This window comes from Prunus mume, linkage group LG2 (genome assembly GCF_029339155.1).
Source record: "Prunus mume cultivar Tortuosa linkage group LG2, ASM2933915v1, whole genome shotgun sequence".
Lineage (NCBI taxonomy): Eukaryota > Viridiplantae > Streptophyta > Magnoliopsida > Rosales > Rosaceae > Prunus > Prunus mume.
The window spans coordinates 41,469,497-41,486,316 of record NC_142699.1 but is presented as its reverse complement, the minus strand read 5'-3'; the positions used below and the strand labels follow the sequence as shown (position 1 = coordinate 41,486,316).

Sequence of the window (16,820 nt, the reverse complement as noted above, 5' to 3'; positions counted from 1 at the left end):
TGGGTATTTTGATTTTAAAGCTTATCAATACTTCAATTTTCTTGTTCACTTGACTTTTATTGGAAAGGAGGAGTGTTTCTTCCTAAACCACTACTCATGAAGCTTTGATCCAAAAGTTCCAAACGAGCCATCATGAGACTTAATAAACGTTATTGAATTGCGATTGCAGGTATGCAGTTCAATTCAATAGATTAATTCAAATTGCATTAAATTATTAAACAACCATTGCGGATGCTTTTATTCATTTTTATACTTTCCTAAATTCGATGAAGTCAACCATTGTGAATGCTCTTATTCACTTCCCTAAATTCAATGAAGTCAACAAAAAGGGCAACGGGTAGCATTTGCTTATAGATTGATTGATAGTCTCTTAGAGCATTTCCAGCAGTGGGGTTTGGGGGAGGGCTGGGGGGGTTTGGGGTAAAAACCTATTTCAGCATGGAGGCTCGGCAAGATGGTGTGGGTTGGCTTGCTGTCGCGTGTGGTCCACTAGCAATTATGTACCATGTCTGATGTAATAAATTGAAAAAATCCGAAAAAGTGAAAAAATGCTTACTTATACCTTATTTCCATTTTCAACATTTAAGTAAATGTCTTTGTCCTTTTACTTTTATTTATTTTTATATTACTCCATTTACTTAAGTTTACAATGTAAATAAGAAGTACCCCCCATTTGGATTCAAATAAAAATACTAGAAAATCAAATTCCCACCAAATCAAAATATGAAAAATCGGTTTTAGTGAAAAATACGATTTAGGCTAAAAATGATGGCTCATTAAGTCACTTCATATTAAAATCCCATAAAATCAAGTTTTCTTATTTGATGTGTAAGGAATAAAAGCCGCCAAAAATTATCTTGAGAAAATGATTATTCAAAAACCATTTTTCATACTTAGTCAATATTGCATTTCCGCTAAAAAAATTCCGAGTTCGCTAGTGTCTATAAATACCAACCAATACTCTTCACTTTTAACACCAAATCCTCATAATAAATACCAACCAATACAACTAATAAAATAAAATCTTATCCAAAAATACTATCCGATAAAATGCGGAAAATCTTGCCTTTCATTTCTTAGTTTATGCCTTTCATTTCATTGTGTTTTTTTGTTTTGTTTTACTAATTAGTGGTCATTCATGTATTTTATTTTATTAGTTGTATTGATTTATCTGAATTTTGAATTTTGAAATTTATATGAAATTGTGAAACAAAAAATGCTTATCCGATATGAATAGTATTAACACGTAGGAACCTAAAAATCTTATCCAAATCAAATATTTAAGTAAACAAAGTCAACAAAAAGGGCAACGGGTAGCATTTGCTTGTAGATTGATAGTCTCAAAGGTTCGAATGCCGAATAAGTCGACCCATCCGATTGAACAAAAAAAAGCCCGGTAAAAGGGCTGGGTATCCGTTTGAGTCGACCCATCCTCCATTTTCTATTCCACTGGATCTGCCAAGTGTCAACAAGGGCACTAAGGACACTTCACAACACTCCAGGCGCTGTCGGTGGAGCTTCGTGGGTCAGCCCCCTCCAACATTATTCCAGTCTGTTCTCTCTTTAAACCTCGAACACTTTTCCATAACCCCAATCCATCATCCGCCGTCCATTTCCATACAACCTGCTCGACATTTAACCCCACAGCACGCATCTACCCACAGGCCCGAAAACGACACCCCGTCAAACTATTGCCTTACGACATCCCAAAACACCAACAAACAAAAGGCTCTTAACCTGCAAATTGCTCAGCAAAACAGGTCAGATCCCAAGCTCTCCCATCAACCCATTTCAGCTCTCTCTCCCTAGCCATCATGAAGATTTCCACTGCTGCATTGGCTGTGGCGGTGGTGCTGAGTGTTTTCTTGGGTGCCAGCAGCGACGGCGATATGCCGTCAACGACTCCGCGGGTGAAGACGGTGAGGGGGAAGAAGGTGTGTGACAGAGGGTGGGAGTGTAAAGGGTGGTCCCAGTACTGTTGCAATCTCACCATCTCCGATTTCTTCCAAACTTACCAGTTTGAGAATCTCTTCTCCAAAAGAAACACGCCGGTGGCGCATGCCGTTGGCTTTTGGGATTATCAGTCGTTTATTACTGCTTCTGCGCTCTTCCAGCCTCTTGGGTTCGGGACCACTGGTGGGAAGCTTATGCAGATGAAGGAGATCGCCGCCTTTCTTGGACATGTCGGCAGCAAAACCTCTTGTAAGTCACCACTTCTGTTAAGTTCTGTGGTCTGTCAAGATTTTTGTATCGAATTGTTATGGTGGGTAATTGTCTTTAATTTGTTATGTTTTTGTTGGATGCTTAAAATGGTTTAATCAAATTTTGAATAGAATGGGCTGTGGTGATTTGATTGTGATTTGTTAAGTTTGAGTGAATTGGGTTTATGAAACGTTTGTGTTTTCAGCAACTGTCAAGTCCTATCTTCATGGACATATGGTATATAGATGCGTATATATATATGTAGATGGTTTAGGATAGAACTGTTATAGTGGGCAGCTGTTGTTTTTTGTAATGCTTTTGTTGGATGCTTAAAATGGTTGAATCAAATGTTGAATTGAATTATGGGTTCTGTTTTTGCGGGTGAGGTTTGATTAGATTTGATTGTGATTTGTTAAGTTTGAGTTAATTGGGTTTATGAACAATGTGGGTCTTGAGAAAACATCAGATTGAATTTCACTTAGAACATATAAACAGGGATGTGAAGAACTAAAAGGGTTATAAATTTTTATCTTTTACTTTTTTCATATGTATTAGGTAGATCAGCTGAATAATTGGTCAATCAAATAAAGAATGAGAATTACAGTGATAGTAAATATTAAAACTATGGGAAATAAATGATTGATCACAAATACATATTGTTAAAACTTGATATTGTTGTGGATACAAAGTAGAACAGGCTTAATACAACTCTAGATTGGATAAGCTAGAATAAGCTTTTGCTGAAATTCACATATGCACACCAGTTGTTCTTATGGTTGATGACGGCGAGAGCAATGATTTTTCCAGGTGGTTATGGTGTGGCCACAGGAGGACCATTGGCCTGGGGACTTTGCTACAACAGGGAAATGAGTCCCATGCAGTCATACTGCGATGACTATTACAAATACACATACCCCTGCACTCCTGGAGCTGAATACTATGGTCGTGGTGCTTTGCCGATCTACTGGTTTGTATTCCCTTTGTTTTTATTTCATAATTAATCCGCCCCCATCATTTGTTTATGTGAATTTCCTTTTATTATTTTTCCAAACTCTCTTTTACCTAATAACTTAACCAGAGGATATCAGTTGTCTTGTGGAGGAATAGAGCTGTCATAAAATGAGATTATTCATTGATATACTCAGAAGTAAATGATAGAGTTGTTTTGGAGGTCCGGCATATTGTCTTCAATTTACATGTCAGTTTTTTGCATAGTCTAGCTATTGCCACTTTCCTCTTTTCCTCAAATTTAGTGTCATACGAGAGTTGTAGATGATATGTTAGTTTATAATGAGCTCGTTGAGTAGACAATGTTTATAAGTTTCTATTGGTGCTGCCATCCAGGAACTACAATTATGGTGCAGCTGGAGAAGCTTTGAAGGTTGATCTGTTGAACCATCCTGAATACATTGAGCAGAATGCTACTCTTGCTTTCCAGGCTGCAATATGGAGGTGGATGACTGCTATCAAGAAGTCACAACCCTCAGCACACGATGCATTTGTTGGCAATTGGAAGCCCACCAAGAATGATACTTTGAGCAAGAGGTTTCCTGGATTTGGCGCTACAATGAATATTCTTTATGGCGATCAACTTTGTGGGCAGGGCGACATTGATCCCATGAACACCATCGTTTCCCATTACCAGTACTACCTTGACCTTATGGGTGTCGGACGAGAGGAGGCAGGGTCCCATGAAGTGCTAACTTGTGCCGAGCAGGTTGCATTTAACCCAACCAAGGCTGCTGTTACTGCATCGTCTTGAGCTCTATAGGGCCTTGGGTTGCCTGCTCTATCACATCCGTCTTCTTCTCTCATCAGCTAAGCAATTTAAAAGAAAAAAAATTACAAATTAAAACCCATCCGAGGGCAGGACTATCAATAAAAAGATGTCGAAGGTAGATGTTTATATGATTATTTTAATTTTTACGTGTGAAGATGCATATCTGTGGAAGTATATGGTTTGCTGATTGATTTGTTGCCGTACTTTGTTAAATTGCTACGTGAATTTTGATATCCATTCATTTCCAAGGTCGAAGTGTGTGGTTGTGTAGTTTGTAATTTGTAATATGTAATATATGAACCATTTTGTCGACTCGAATGTGCATGGACTTTGTGAATTTGTATTTATTTAATAGCCTTTTTATCACAAATGTTTTGAGGTTTGCGAAATTATCACTTTTTGTTCATAATTATTTTTTGTGACACCAATGGCCCTTAAGTGTATCCATAATGGGCTCTTTAAACGACATTCTTAAACAAATTTTAGGGAGATATTGGAAAAATACAACCCCAATTATGCTTCCTATTCACCTTCTAAAATAGGGAGATCTCTAAGAATTTCTAAATTTGAGGAGAGAGAAAAGACTCCTAGTGGCTCTTTATAATTTAATGGTGCTTTGTTTTATAGGAATGGACCAATCGTATTGAATTAAAAAATAATTATAGTATTTATGACTCCCTAAAACTAAGGAATATGATTGAAGTTCAAATTTTATAGAGAACTCCTAAAATAACTTTTGTGTGTTTTTAGCTAAATTTTAAATAAAAAATAGGGAGCATGATTTTAGATGCTCTAAGGTTACCATCCACACATCAAAATGGTCCCTACTGTTAGTTTCTATCAACTTTTCTGTTAAATTGCTGACTTGGCACATGTGTGGAGCTCACACATTCAATGGTATAGAGTCACGTGGTTTTAAATAAAATAAAATATATTTTAATTAAAATTTTTAGGGGAAAAAAAAAACCCACAGAGCAGTTATCCCTAACCAAGGCTTTGCCCTATTTGGATATGGGCTTGAAGATGTAGAGCAGCTCAAAGTTGGACCAGCGCTTGTCTACGACGAGAGCCTGGTCGAGCCTACAATTTCCATTGAGGACGTCGACGGCGTAGTTGACGTGGTTCTTATGAGGCCGAGGTTTCAAAGGTCGACGATGGAGAAGCCAAGGCGGGCGAGGGAGAGGCCGACATGATGATGATGTGTTGATTTTGGTGTGTGTATATATATGGGTATTCATGTGGGAGTATATGTGGATTTATTTATAGGTTGATGTTTCTTGAGCATGTGCATTGAGGGTACTTTGCACATATATGAATATTTGACATGAAGTTCGAATTTGACAATTGACTTATGGTGCTTTGCAACATACTCCTTCAGTAAGGTATGGTTGTGGGAAAAAAGGGATTCTGCTTAATTATGTATGAAAAGGATTAAGGTTGAGAAATGATTTTGAAATGGCTTGAATAAAGGGGTTTTACTTTGAAGGTTTTCAGTTTATTGTTTTACAATGTTCTCCAAGAAATTTAGATTGCATTTAATATATGGTTTTAATTATAGTATGTTGTGATATGAGTCTATTGAATTGAGGTATTTCAAGTTTTGAATGATATATATGTACGTTTACCAAAGAAATCTATTTCATGGTGTTTTGACATTATTTTCTAAAACTAAGGGGGTTATGTGGGTTCAAGTTTCGGTATGTGAAACGGTTTGGATGGTGGTATGGCAATATGTTTGCGATTTAGGTGAGGCAATAAACTTAAATTATGATTTAGATTATAATATCCATTTTAGTTTGAACTGTTCGATGTGCTTTAAATAATTTTGCTGATGATACAAAGTATGTAATCTTTCTTTAGCATTAGGTCATAAGAACTTAGAAAGCATATTTGAACAAATGTTAGAAAAGTTTTAAACTTTCATCGAATGTGTCATTCAAAATACAAACCGTAAAAAAGAGGCCCATTTTAATTTTCAATTTTGAGTTTTAATTTTTCTAAAATAGAAGAAAATAGAATACTTGTTTGGTAACTAGTTTTAGTTGTGAAAAAAGTGAAAAGTGAAACTGAACAAAAGTTGTTTGGTAACTTTTTTCAGTTTTATGTGGAACTTGAAAATGGAATTTTTCGGAGTCAAATTGTGAATTTGGGATTATAGAATGAAAGTGTATGTCACAAAAGTTCATACTATGGTGAATTTTTCCGAATTAGGAGGATTTTTGGTGAATGTTGGATCTTGAGATCACGAGGCTTGGATTGGGTATGTGGCTGAACGCAAGAATTGAGTGGCCAAGTCTAAGTTGGAAGATCCCAAATTCCGAGTTTTGGTAACACGAGTGCATTTCATGCGTGGTGATGTAAAATTAATGAATGAAAAATGGAGCCAGAAAAAAAAAAAGAATATTGAAAACACTTTCAAGTTGTTTTAAAAAATAAGGATGATTTTGAAAACTAAAAAACGAAATATGTTACCAAATATGTGTTTAGCTTTCAGTTTTCGAAAAAGTCAAAATAAAAACTGAAAACTAAAAATGAAATGATTATCAAACAACCACTAAAAGTAATAAACCTTTTTGGAATGAGGATAACCATTTAAAAATTAATATATATATATATATAAAGAAATAAAAACACAAAATTGAGCTGTGGTTGGAACGGCCTAGCATATCCTGCTTTTGAAGCTTTGTGTGTGTGTGTGTGTGTGTATAGGTAATAGGTACTAATATTTTCCTTCCCAGATACCATTTTATCTTACCAGATTGTTAAGCTTGACCCCATTTTAAAACAAGAGAATCCACCTGATGAGACAATTTGGCAGCATTAATGACGCAGCACAAGCAACAAAGGTTTCAAACGAAAACTATAACAAGAAATATGAAATTAAGAAATGACTAGGGTGTAAAATGCTAAATACATTCTCAACCCTTAGCTGCTATTATTACATTAAAACTGCTACATTCATTATTCATATATGGTTCTCTCTCATATTTTGCATCCTAATCGTTGAAGATTTGAACTTGATAGACCACGGAAATTTTAAGTTCTCTCTTATAGGTTGAAGATTTGAACTTGATAGACCACGGAAATTTTAAGATCAAATTAAGGCCAAAACATATAGTTATAAGGCGTACAATATCAGCTTTACTTTAGAAGGCCAAAAGAATTAGTATTTATTAGAAACTCAGGGCACTGGGGGATAAAAACAACCATATTATACAGTGAAAAGATAACATTTCTAGTAAGGAATACTCTCTTTTTCTTTTTTTTTCTTTTTTTTTTTTGGGAATTTTTCATCTCCCTTTTTGTTTTTGTTTTTTTTTTTGGTCAGAGCTAGAATGTTTGTCCATATCCTAAGGGAGGATGCTTTTTAAGCTCCTCTACTCTTGAAAAATTTATCTATTGCACCTTTGATTTGTGAATTATGTTGAATGTGAGCCTTCAAATCATGATTCATTCAGGGTAAAGCATGGAACCACTTTTAGCAGATATACAGAATCCCCTGATTTCTCTATTCCATCCTATTATAAAATCAGCCTTTCGGGGATGAAATATAATCCCACCCTTCGTCATAATCCTGAGGAACTAGATAGCTTCATCTTTGACCTTAGGGTCCAAGGAATCTCATATATCACAAAGAACAGGAATATATAGTACCTGAAAGTACTTTAAGAGGATTGGACCAAGTATCCTACACTCATATTTGTTGAAGAATGTAAAAAAGTCTCACATCGGAACTTTGATAATATAAAATACAATATATGCTGAGTGGTTCCACTACTAAAATTTTATCGACTCTTTTTGAGATAAAACCTCCACACCTAAGTTGAGGCCTTTTGTGTATTCCTTACTTTTGCCAGTATTGGTGCCATGATCTCTATCTTGGTATCATTGAATATGACCCTCATGTAAGTTCTTCTAATGAGGTTTCTTCAAATGCGATCAATTGATACGATCCACCAGAGGACCAAAAATCAATGCAATTCTTCATACCAATTCAATAGGATCCAGAAACACACTTAGGTTAGGTGGCGCAATTTGCGAGCCACTTGTGGTTTCTCAAATGACTTTAAAATCGCAAGTTTCCTTCCATTTCCTCCTGAGAAGACCTAACAAATGTACACTTTTTGAACTTTTATAATCCTTGTCTGGTTGATAGAATGGTAGCAACAAAATCATCCATTGCCTTAACAAAAGATCCCTTGTCTTCAGCCTCCTCTCTTATTGCTGCTCTTATCTGCTCCTTAATTTCACAAGCCTTTTCCCTCATTTCTCCTCCTTTGCCACTTTTGTCCATTACCAAATCTATCAGTCTCTTCACCTCCTTCCGAGCAATATCACTCTGCCCTCCCCTTGTCAGCTCCACACTCACACCCATCTCCTCCACCAACATCTTTGAATTAAATGCCTGCTCTGCTCCCAATGGCCACCCTATAATTGGCACGCCCTGGCTTAAGCTCTCCATCACTGAATTCCATCCACAATGGCTAACAAACACACTTGTGGACTTGTGCGACAAAATCTCCAACTGCGGTGCCCAGTTGTGCACCAACAAACCTTGTTTTCTTTTGCTCATTCGATCTTCGAATCCTTGGGGCAACCACTCTACCTGAACTCTCCCTTCATGTCATATCCCAAAGGAGGTCTTATGACCCAAATAAAAGGCCTTCCACTTTCTTCTAAAGCAATAGCCAGCTCCATCATTTGGGTGGCGCTGATAGTGTTCTGGGAACCAAATGAGATGTAGATAACAGAATCCGAACCATGCGAATCGAGCCATTTAAGGCATGTTTCCGCAGGTATGCCCAACTCTTTTCCTGCACGTTGCCTTTGAAACACTTGAATCCAAAGTCGATGAGTTCTTTAGTGCATCTGTAGGAAGAAGAGGTCCAACAGACCAAACAGGAAGCCTCAAGTAGTTCCTCAAGATCTCCAATCCACAGGGCTCAATTGCCTCAACAGTACTACACAGCCAACCAAAGGATTTCGTAGAAAGTGAAATCTGGGGCTGAAAAATTCTAGAGCCAGAATCTTTACCATCTGCAGCTTTTAAATATGGATTCAACTGAGAGATATGAAAACGATAACTCTCTGGAAACCCTGGCACTGGGAACTCATCTGAAGCTGTACAACGGTGTGGAAGGCTAAGCCAAATAGACACCAAGGCTGCAGAGCCGTAGGCACCACCTGTAGTGAAAGTCACATGCACAGTGCTTAAGTTGTTTGCAAGATTAGCTGCCCATCCAAAATACATATCAGAGACAATACAAAGGGGCGGCCGGCCTTCTTTTGCGATGATATCCAAGATTAGGCGGTGAGCAGGAGCTTCAAGACTTGTTGATGCAGCAACAAGATCTCCTATTTTGCTTAGAGACAAGTCCTCCGTGTTCTCGGCGTTCGGGGGCAAGCCATAGTCTGTACTGCAGAATGAAAGCTCAGCCAAATGGATGTTGGAGTCTGATTGAGAGTTTGAGGTTGAGGCAATGGTTGCACTGAGGTATTGGATGTTGAGGGTGGTGCTGGCAATGGTGATTGTGAATCCTGTTCTTTGTTGGATTTTCCTTGCCAGTGCAAGGAATGGTATGAGATGGCCTTGAGCCATAAATGGCAGCATCACAATGTGCTCTTGGCCTTCCATCCCTGATTTTCCTTTTCGTTTTTGGGATAATTTTTTTTATGGTACCTTCGAATTTGACTGAAAATTATATGAGGTTGGTATTTCTGGAGCTTGGAACGATGGTGACGAATATATAAGAATATATGGCGGCCGGCTTAAAATTTTAATACGATTATATTTGTTGTATTACTGGATGTAGGTTCAATAATGCAATTGTTTATTAGATGCTTGCGTGGTCCATGGCATTATTGGTTCCTACTCACCACTAATTCCCAATGCGAAGACTACACGAGATTGACTAATAAATTCCCTTTTTTATTTTTATAATCTTTTTTAATCAAAGGAAAAATCTTCATTAATTTCAGTAACAGTCAATATGACATGCAAAAGGACAACCAGAAAAACTGGAGAAAGGAGGTGCACCTAGGGTGGCCTCATTAAAACCTTGCCATGAAAACCTCCAATGGAGGACAATCCGGTCAAGGAAAAAGAGTACCACGCAACTCCTGCAAAAGACTAAATTTCTTCTCTATTCGTCGCAAGCGTAGGCCATAACCAATGTGGAGTCAACCCAGCCCAAAACAATCGCCGTTGCCATAAGCCAAATTGAGTCAAAAGGTGCGCCGCTGTATTCCCTTTGCGAGGCTGATAAAACACTTCTCGTATTTGTAAAAGTCAAATAATATGGGTAGAATATTTTCAGGTTGTATTTCATTCTCCAAAAAAAGTATTTATAGTATAAGGATGTAACCCTAGTATGATCAACTACTAGGAAATAAGATAAAAATCTAATTACACAATATCTGTACAAAAAGGAAAGAAATATAATCCTAATAAACTAGGAAATAGATATCCTAATTAAGCTAGGATCTCGCTAACACTCCCCCTCAAGTTGGAGTAAAGATGTCACGCATGCTCAACTTGTCAAGCGAGTTGAGAAAGACCGTAGTAGACACAGCTTTCGTAAGAACATCTGCCAGTTGATATTCAGGATGATATAAATGGAAAATAAATAATTTCAGCATCTAACTTCTTTTTAACAAAATGTCGATCAGCCTCCACGTGCTTTGTACGATCATGTTGCATAGGGTTATGTGCAATTGCAATTGCAACTTTATTATCACAATACAAATCCATGGGTTTCTAGGGTCCAAACCCAAGATCTCTCAACAATCTTCTCAACCATAGTAACTCACACACACCTTGAGCCATCCCACGGTACTCGGCCTCGGCACTAGACCTAGACACCACTTTTTGCCTTTTACTCCTGTAAGTAACAAGACTACCACAACAAATGTGAAATACCCAGACGTAGAACGTCTATCAGTGACTGAACCAGCTCAATCAGCATCCGTATACCCTTCCACATATGTATGACCATACTTGCAAAACATTAACCCCTTTCCAGGAGTTACTTTCAAATACCTCAAGATGCGCATCACAACAGCCATATGATCTTCACTAGGAGAATGCATAAACTGACTCACTACACTCACTGCATATGCAATATCAGGACGTGTATGAGATAAATAAATCAATTTCCCCACAAGTCGTTGATAACGCTATTTATCTGTAGGGACTTGATCATGATACAACCCCAACTTATGATTCTGTTCACTAGGGGTATTAATTGGTTTACAATCTAACATTCCAGTCTCTGCAAGTAAATTCAAAATATATTTTCTTTCAGACAGAAAGATACCATGTTTAGATCTGGCAACTTCAATCCCAAGAAGGTACTTCAAATCACCCAATCACTTCATCTCAAACTCGGAAGCCAGATACTTATGAAGATTTTGCATTTATGCCTGATCATCTCCAGTCACAATCATATCATCAACATAAATAATTAAAGCTGTCAATTTACCTTTATGACGCTTTAGAAACAAAGTATGGTCTGAATTACTCTGCACATATCCAAATTTCTTCATAGATACTGCAAATCTCCTAAAACACGCTCTTGGAGACTGCTTCAATCCATATAAAGACTTCCGCAACTTACACACAACACCCTCCTTAGAGGTTATAGGAATACCAAGAGGGAGATCCGTGTAAATCTCTTCCTTAAGGTCACCATGTAGAAATGCATTTTTGACATCGAATTGTAATAAGGGCTAGTCGCGGTTAGCAGCCAGGGACAATAGTACAAGCACAATATTGAGCTTTGCCACTGGAGCAAAAGTCTCCAAATAATCCATTCCATAGGTTTGAGTCTAACCTTTTGCTATCAATCTAGCCTTGTAACGATCAATGGAACCATCAGCTTTATGCTTCAAAGTAAACACCCATCTGCATCCAACAACTTTCTTCCCTCGTGGCAAAGGAACTAAATCCCATGTTTTATTCTTGTTCAAGGCATCCATTTCAACATTCATGACATCCATCCATTTTGGGTTAGATAAAGCATCCTGCAGCTTAGTTGGCACACATACACTAGATAATTGACACAAATATAATGCATATGACTTAGACAAACGATGAGTTGAAACAAAATGGCTAATGGGATATTTAGACTTGGCATGTATATCAGGAGAATATTGTATTTTAAGTTTCCCACGAGTGGTTCGTGGGGGTAATTGATAAGTTGACACAGATAGATCATTAGAAATTACCTCACTTGATTCACTATCATGAGTAGATTGGGGCACTGGCAGGGCAGATGAGGGTATTGCATCGAACTCATCTATACAAGAATCACTATCATTATTTTCAGATATACGCAACTGGTCACTTGCTTCAGTGTGACCGGTCGTTTCGACACCGCTAGCACTTACTTCATCTCCAGATATGAGCGATTGATCGAGTTCCAAAGGGCGATCAGTCATTTCTTCATAGGGACCACAAGTTTCATCTTCAGATATGGGTGACCAGTCACTTGCTTCAGTGCTACATGTCGTTTCCTTCTAGAGAGTAGTATCTTCGAACACATCATTCTCCAATCCAAGACTCTCCAATTCACTCCCCCTCTCCCCCTGAATTGGAGAGGAGGGAGAGACATAATATGACACTTCTTCATGGAAAGTCACGTCCAAAGTAAAATGCACTTTCTGGGTAGGTGGATGATAGCACTTATAGCCCTTCTGAGTAGAAGAGTAACCAATAAAGACACATCGCAGAGCACAAGGATCAAGTTTACTCCGTTGATGAGAGTAGACATGAACATAGGCAACACACCCAAAAACTTTAGGAGGCAACTTGGAGACTGAGACAGGGGAAACATGGTCACCAAACACATCATATGGAGTCTTGAAATTAAGAACCCGGCTAGGAGTACGATTAATCAAATATGTAGCAGATAAAATAGTATGCCCCCAAAGATGATGGGGAACAGACATGTCCAACATAAGGGAGCGGGCAACTTCAAGTAACTGACGATTCTTGCGTTCAGACACACCATTCTGCTGAGGAGTAAATGAGGTTGTCGTTTGGTGAATAATACCTTGAGCACATAAGAAAGAAGCCAGAGTGTTATTCACATATTCGCCTCCGTTATCAGTTCAGAATTCTTTGACCCGAGCATGAAACTGAGTAGACACCATAGTACAAAACTCTGGAAGGATGGAAGCAACATCATGTTTATTTTTCAGCAAGAAAATCCAAGTGAGTCGGGTACAATCATCAATAAATGTGACGAACCAATGAAATCCGTTAGAAGTAACGCGAGCTGGACCCCACACATCAGAATGCATTAAATCAAAAGGCTTTGCAGCTTTACTGTCACTCAAAGGAAACACAGTGCGATGACTCTTTAGCTAAAATACATGTCTCATACTTAAAATTGGACTTATCACAAAGCGGAATAAAGATGGAAACAGACGCTTAAGGTAGCCAAATGAAGGGTGTCCCAAGCGACGATGCCATAACCAAATTTGTTGTTTGTCTTTGACATGATCACGAACTGGTGCAGAAGGCAATGTCAAATAATATACCCCCTATCCATTTACCATGCCCAATCGTCTCGTGAGTCTTGAGATCCTGAAAAGAGCAATACGTAGGATAGAAAGTAGCAGAAGCATTAAGTATATCAAGTAATCGACCAACAGATAACAAGTTACAATGGATATTAGGAACTAGTAACGCACTAAACAAGGACAGAGTAGGAGTGAGAGAGATTTTGCCCTCACCAGTAATTGGAGAGGGCAAGCCATTAACACTAGTTATGTATGGGTCACGGGTGTTGCTAGACCCCTCATCAAAAAATTTAGCATCATACGTCATATGATCAGATGCACCAGTGTCAATTATCCAAGTATTGGAGCCAGTACCTGGAATATAATCAGAAAAACATAAATTTGTAGTGGCAGCAGCAACAGCACCAACAATGGAGTTAGCATCCATGATTGCAGCAGAAATTCAACAGATCATGTCAGAGTATACAGCGAAACACAACAAAAGCACAAATATGGCAAATGCACGAAGACAGACACGAACACAATAGAGTACACAGTGGAACACAGCAAAAGCACAAATACGGCAGATGCACGAAGACAAGAATGACATGAACACAGTAGATGCCCGAGAACACTACAACACGGCACACAAACCCATGAGGGCACACACGACATAGGTAGAGAAAAAAAGAGGGGGATAGAACACAAGTAGGCACAACACACAGGTCACCAGAAAAGTTGGCTTTGATGCTAAGTCAAACAATATGGGTAGAATATTTTTAGGTTGTATTTCATTCTCTAAAAGAAGGTATTTATAGTACAAGGATGTAACCCTAGTAGGGTCAAACTGGGAAACAAGATAAAAACCTAATTACACAATATCTGTACAAAAAAGAAAGAAATATAATCCTAATAAACTAGGAAATAAATATCCTAATTAAGCTAGGATCTCGCTAACAGTAAATACACTAATAGATTCCTCACATCCTCAACTAGATTGCCTAGATTATTCCAACATTCGCCAAAACCCTTAACAAGCATCACAGCCTTTTGAGAATCAGTAGCCATATGAAAATTTTGGTAACCTCTCTATAAAGCCATCAACAACCCTTCCTGCATTGCCGCGAGTTCAGTTCCTAGAACATCAAGTCCAGCCGGTCCATCACAAGCAAAACAGCAAAGAAACTCACTATCTTGATTGCGAAACGAACCCCCTAATCCACGCACAATGCTCCGGGTCACCATCGCTCCATCACAATTAAGAATTAGTGACTGGTATGGCGGTTTAATCCAGCGAACATGGTGAGGCAGCGAGGTTGGCCTACATCTCGCATTACCCTGCTGGAAGCTTTGTATGAATTCGAAGGTCCTCTCAATAGCCTCTCCCAAAATGCCCGACTCCTTCCCATGCAGAGTATCATTCTGAATGAGTCATGAGCGCCAGACACAACCTGCAAAAAATTTTAATTCTTGCTCCGATAAGACATGAGTGGCTATCTCAAAAAAATCTGCAAAAGACCCATGGTAGGCCTTTAGCCGACAAAAAAAGGGTTAGAGTCCAAAATTTTTGACTCCTCTTGCAGCTTCATAATGCATGAAGAGCAGTTTCTTCTGATTTCCCACAATGAGAGCACAAAGGAGTTTGAAGTACCCTCTTAAAATATAGATTGAGAGAAGTGGGTAGCACATTCGAACATGCCCTCCACACTAAAAGCTTGATTTTTTTAGGGACCTTCAGAGCCCACACCTTCCTCCAAAAAAGTTTCTAAGGGCTCGTGTCTAAGCTCCCTCCCTCCACAACAACCTTCATGCATTGACGTAAGGCAACTTGATAACCAGATTTTATAGAATATTTTCCATCCTTAGCAAAGAACCAATATTTATGGGCATGCAAACAGACTAGTGGAGATCAGACCGAGAAAAATCAGAATTTTATTTGGTTATGGCATAGACGGTTGGGTCATGCCTCCTTTGGATATCTTAAAAAGTTGTTTCCTTCGTTGTTTAGTAAAATTTCATATTTTAATTTTAAGTGTGATGTTTGTGAATTAGCAAAAAGCCATCGAGTTTCCTTCCGTTTGAGTATGAATAAAAGTACAATGCCATTTGCAATTGTTCATTCTGATGTTTGGGGTATTTCTCCAATTTCTACTCCTTCTATTGCTCGTTGGTTTGTAATATTTATTGATGATTGCACACGTATGACTTGGATTTCTCTCTTAAAAACCAAGGGGGAGGTGTATACCACATTTCAACAGTTTTACAAGATGGTAGACACTCAGTTTCATGCAAAAATTAAGATCCTTTGTTATGATAATGGGGTTGAATTTGTGAATCATGATCTTTGTCAGTTTTTGGAAGCTTATGGAATTAAACATCAGTGAACATTTCCCTATACCCCTCAGCAAAATGGGGTAGTAGAGTGCAAGAATCGTCTTTTGTTAGAAGTGGTTCGAGCTTTATTGTTTGATGTTCAAATGCCTCATTCCTTTTGGGGAGAAGCAGTGTGTTATGTTGCGTATCTTATTAATCAGGGTCCCCTTAGTGTCTTGAACTTCCAAACGCCATTACAAGCCCTTCGTCAGTTTTGTGCTCTTCATTCCACTCCTAATTTGAAGCCATGAGTCTTTGGATGTGTAACTTTTGTTCACCTTTATACACATCAGCGCAACAAGTTGGAGCCTCGAGTACTAAAGTGTGTGTTTATTGGCTATGCCCAACATCAAAAAGGGTACCGCTGTTATCATCCACCTACTTAGAAGTTTTACCTCACTATGGATATGGTTTTTGTGGAAGAAGAAATGTATTTTTCTGAGGGAGTTCAGGCACAGGTGAGTCCGGATACTATTGATGATCAATTAGACCCTAAAGGATTCGTTACTTTGGAGTCGTTATGTCATTCGACAGTTCAGGATGCACTAACCGACTCACTGGATACCACTCCTGAAACTGCACACGACAGTCTTGATGACCGGTAGCGGTTGGTCTCCTCACCAACAATCCAATCACCCAGTTAGGGGGTGAAGAATGATGTATTGATGCTCGTTTATGAAGCTTCTGTAGCATTTAACCAATTATCTTCCGAGGTGTCTTTTGAAACTACAATCCAAGTAACATTCCAGAACATTGATGTTGAAGATTTATATTTAACTTATTTGTTTTCAGACAATCCATCTAATGAGGTATATCTACAACCATACCAATTACCTATTCGTAAGAATCATGGTATCCCGAAGATTCAATATGAAGTGGATCCTAAAGCTAAAGTGAAGTAACCGCTTAGCAACCATGTTTCAACTCACAGATTGTCTGCACCACATGCCATGTTGATCAA

At 38.3% G+C, this 16,820-nt stretch overlaps 1 protein-coding gene, 1 long non-coding RNA gene and 1 pseudogene across 2 annotated transcripts; 1 reads left to right on the top strand and 2 right to left on the bottom strand.

Moving 5' to 3' along the window:
• The first annotated feature begins 1,686 nt into the window (after nucleotides 1–1,686).
• On the top strand, nucleotides 1,687–4,352 carry LOC103322528 (chitinase-like protein 1). The gene is made up of 3 exons (XM_008224457.2): nucleotides 1,687–2,202; nucleotides 3,010–3,169; nucleotides 3,547–4,352. Exons 1-3 carry the CDS (start codon nucleotides 1,815–1,817, stop codon nucleotides 3,962–3,964), a joined length of 966 nt encoding a protein of 321 aa, XP_008222679.1. The 5' UTR covers nucleotides 1,687–1,814; the 3' UTR covers nucleotides 3,965–4,352.
• Nucleotides 4,353–7,610: 3,258 nt separating this feature from the next.
• Nucleotides 7,611–9,822, bottom strand: LOC103322529 (UDP-glycosyltransferase 92A1 pseudogene; annotated as a pseudogene).
• A 3,521-nt stretch (nucleotides 9,823–13,343) lies between these two features.
• Nucleotides 13,344–13,854, bottom strand: LOC148920400 (uncharacterized). The gene is made up of 2 exons (XR_016124755.1): nucleotides 13,721–13,854; nucleotides 13,344–13,571 (listed from the first exon to the last, which is right to left on the bottom strand). It is a non-coding gene; the product is annotated as an uncharacterized LOC148920400 (long non-coding RNA).
• Nucleotides 13,855–16,820: the final 2,966 nt, after the last annotated feature.

Bases quoted from the DNA above. Each gene is read 5' to 3' on its own strand.
- LOC103322528 (XM_008224457.2), top strand. From the start codon at position 1,815: ATGAAGATTTCCACTGCTGCATTGGCTGTGGCGGTGGTGCTGAGTGTT. The intron at 2,203-3,009 runs GTAAGTCACCAC...TGATTTTTCCAG, and splicing joins TGTCGGCAGCAAAACCTCTT to GTGGTTATGGTGTGGCCACA. The intron at 3,170-3,546 runs GTTTGTATTCCC...GCTGCCATCCAG, and splicing joins GGTGCTTTGCCGATCTACTG to GAACTACAATTATGGTGCAG.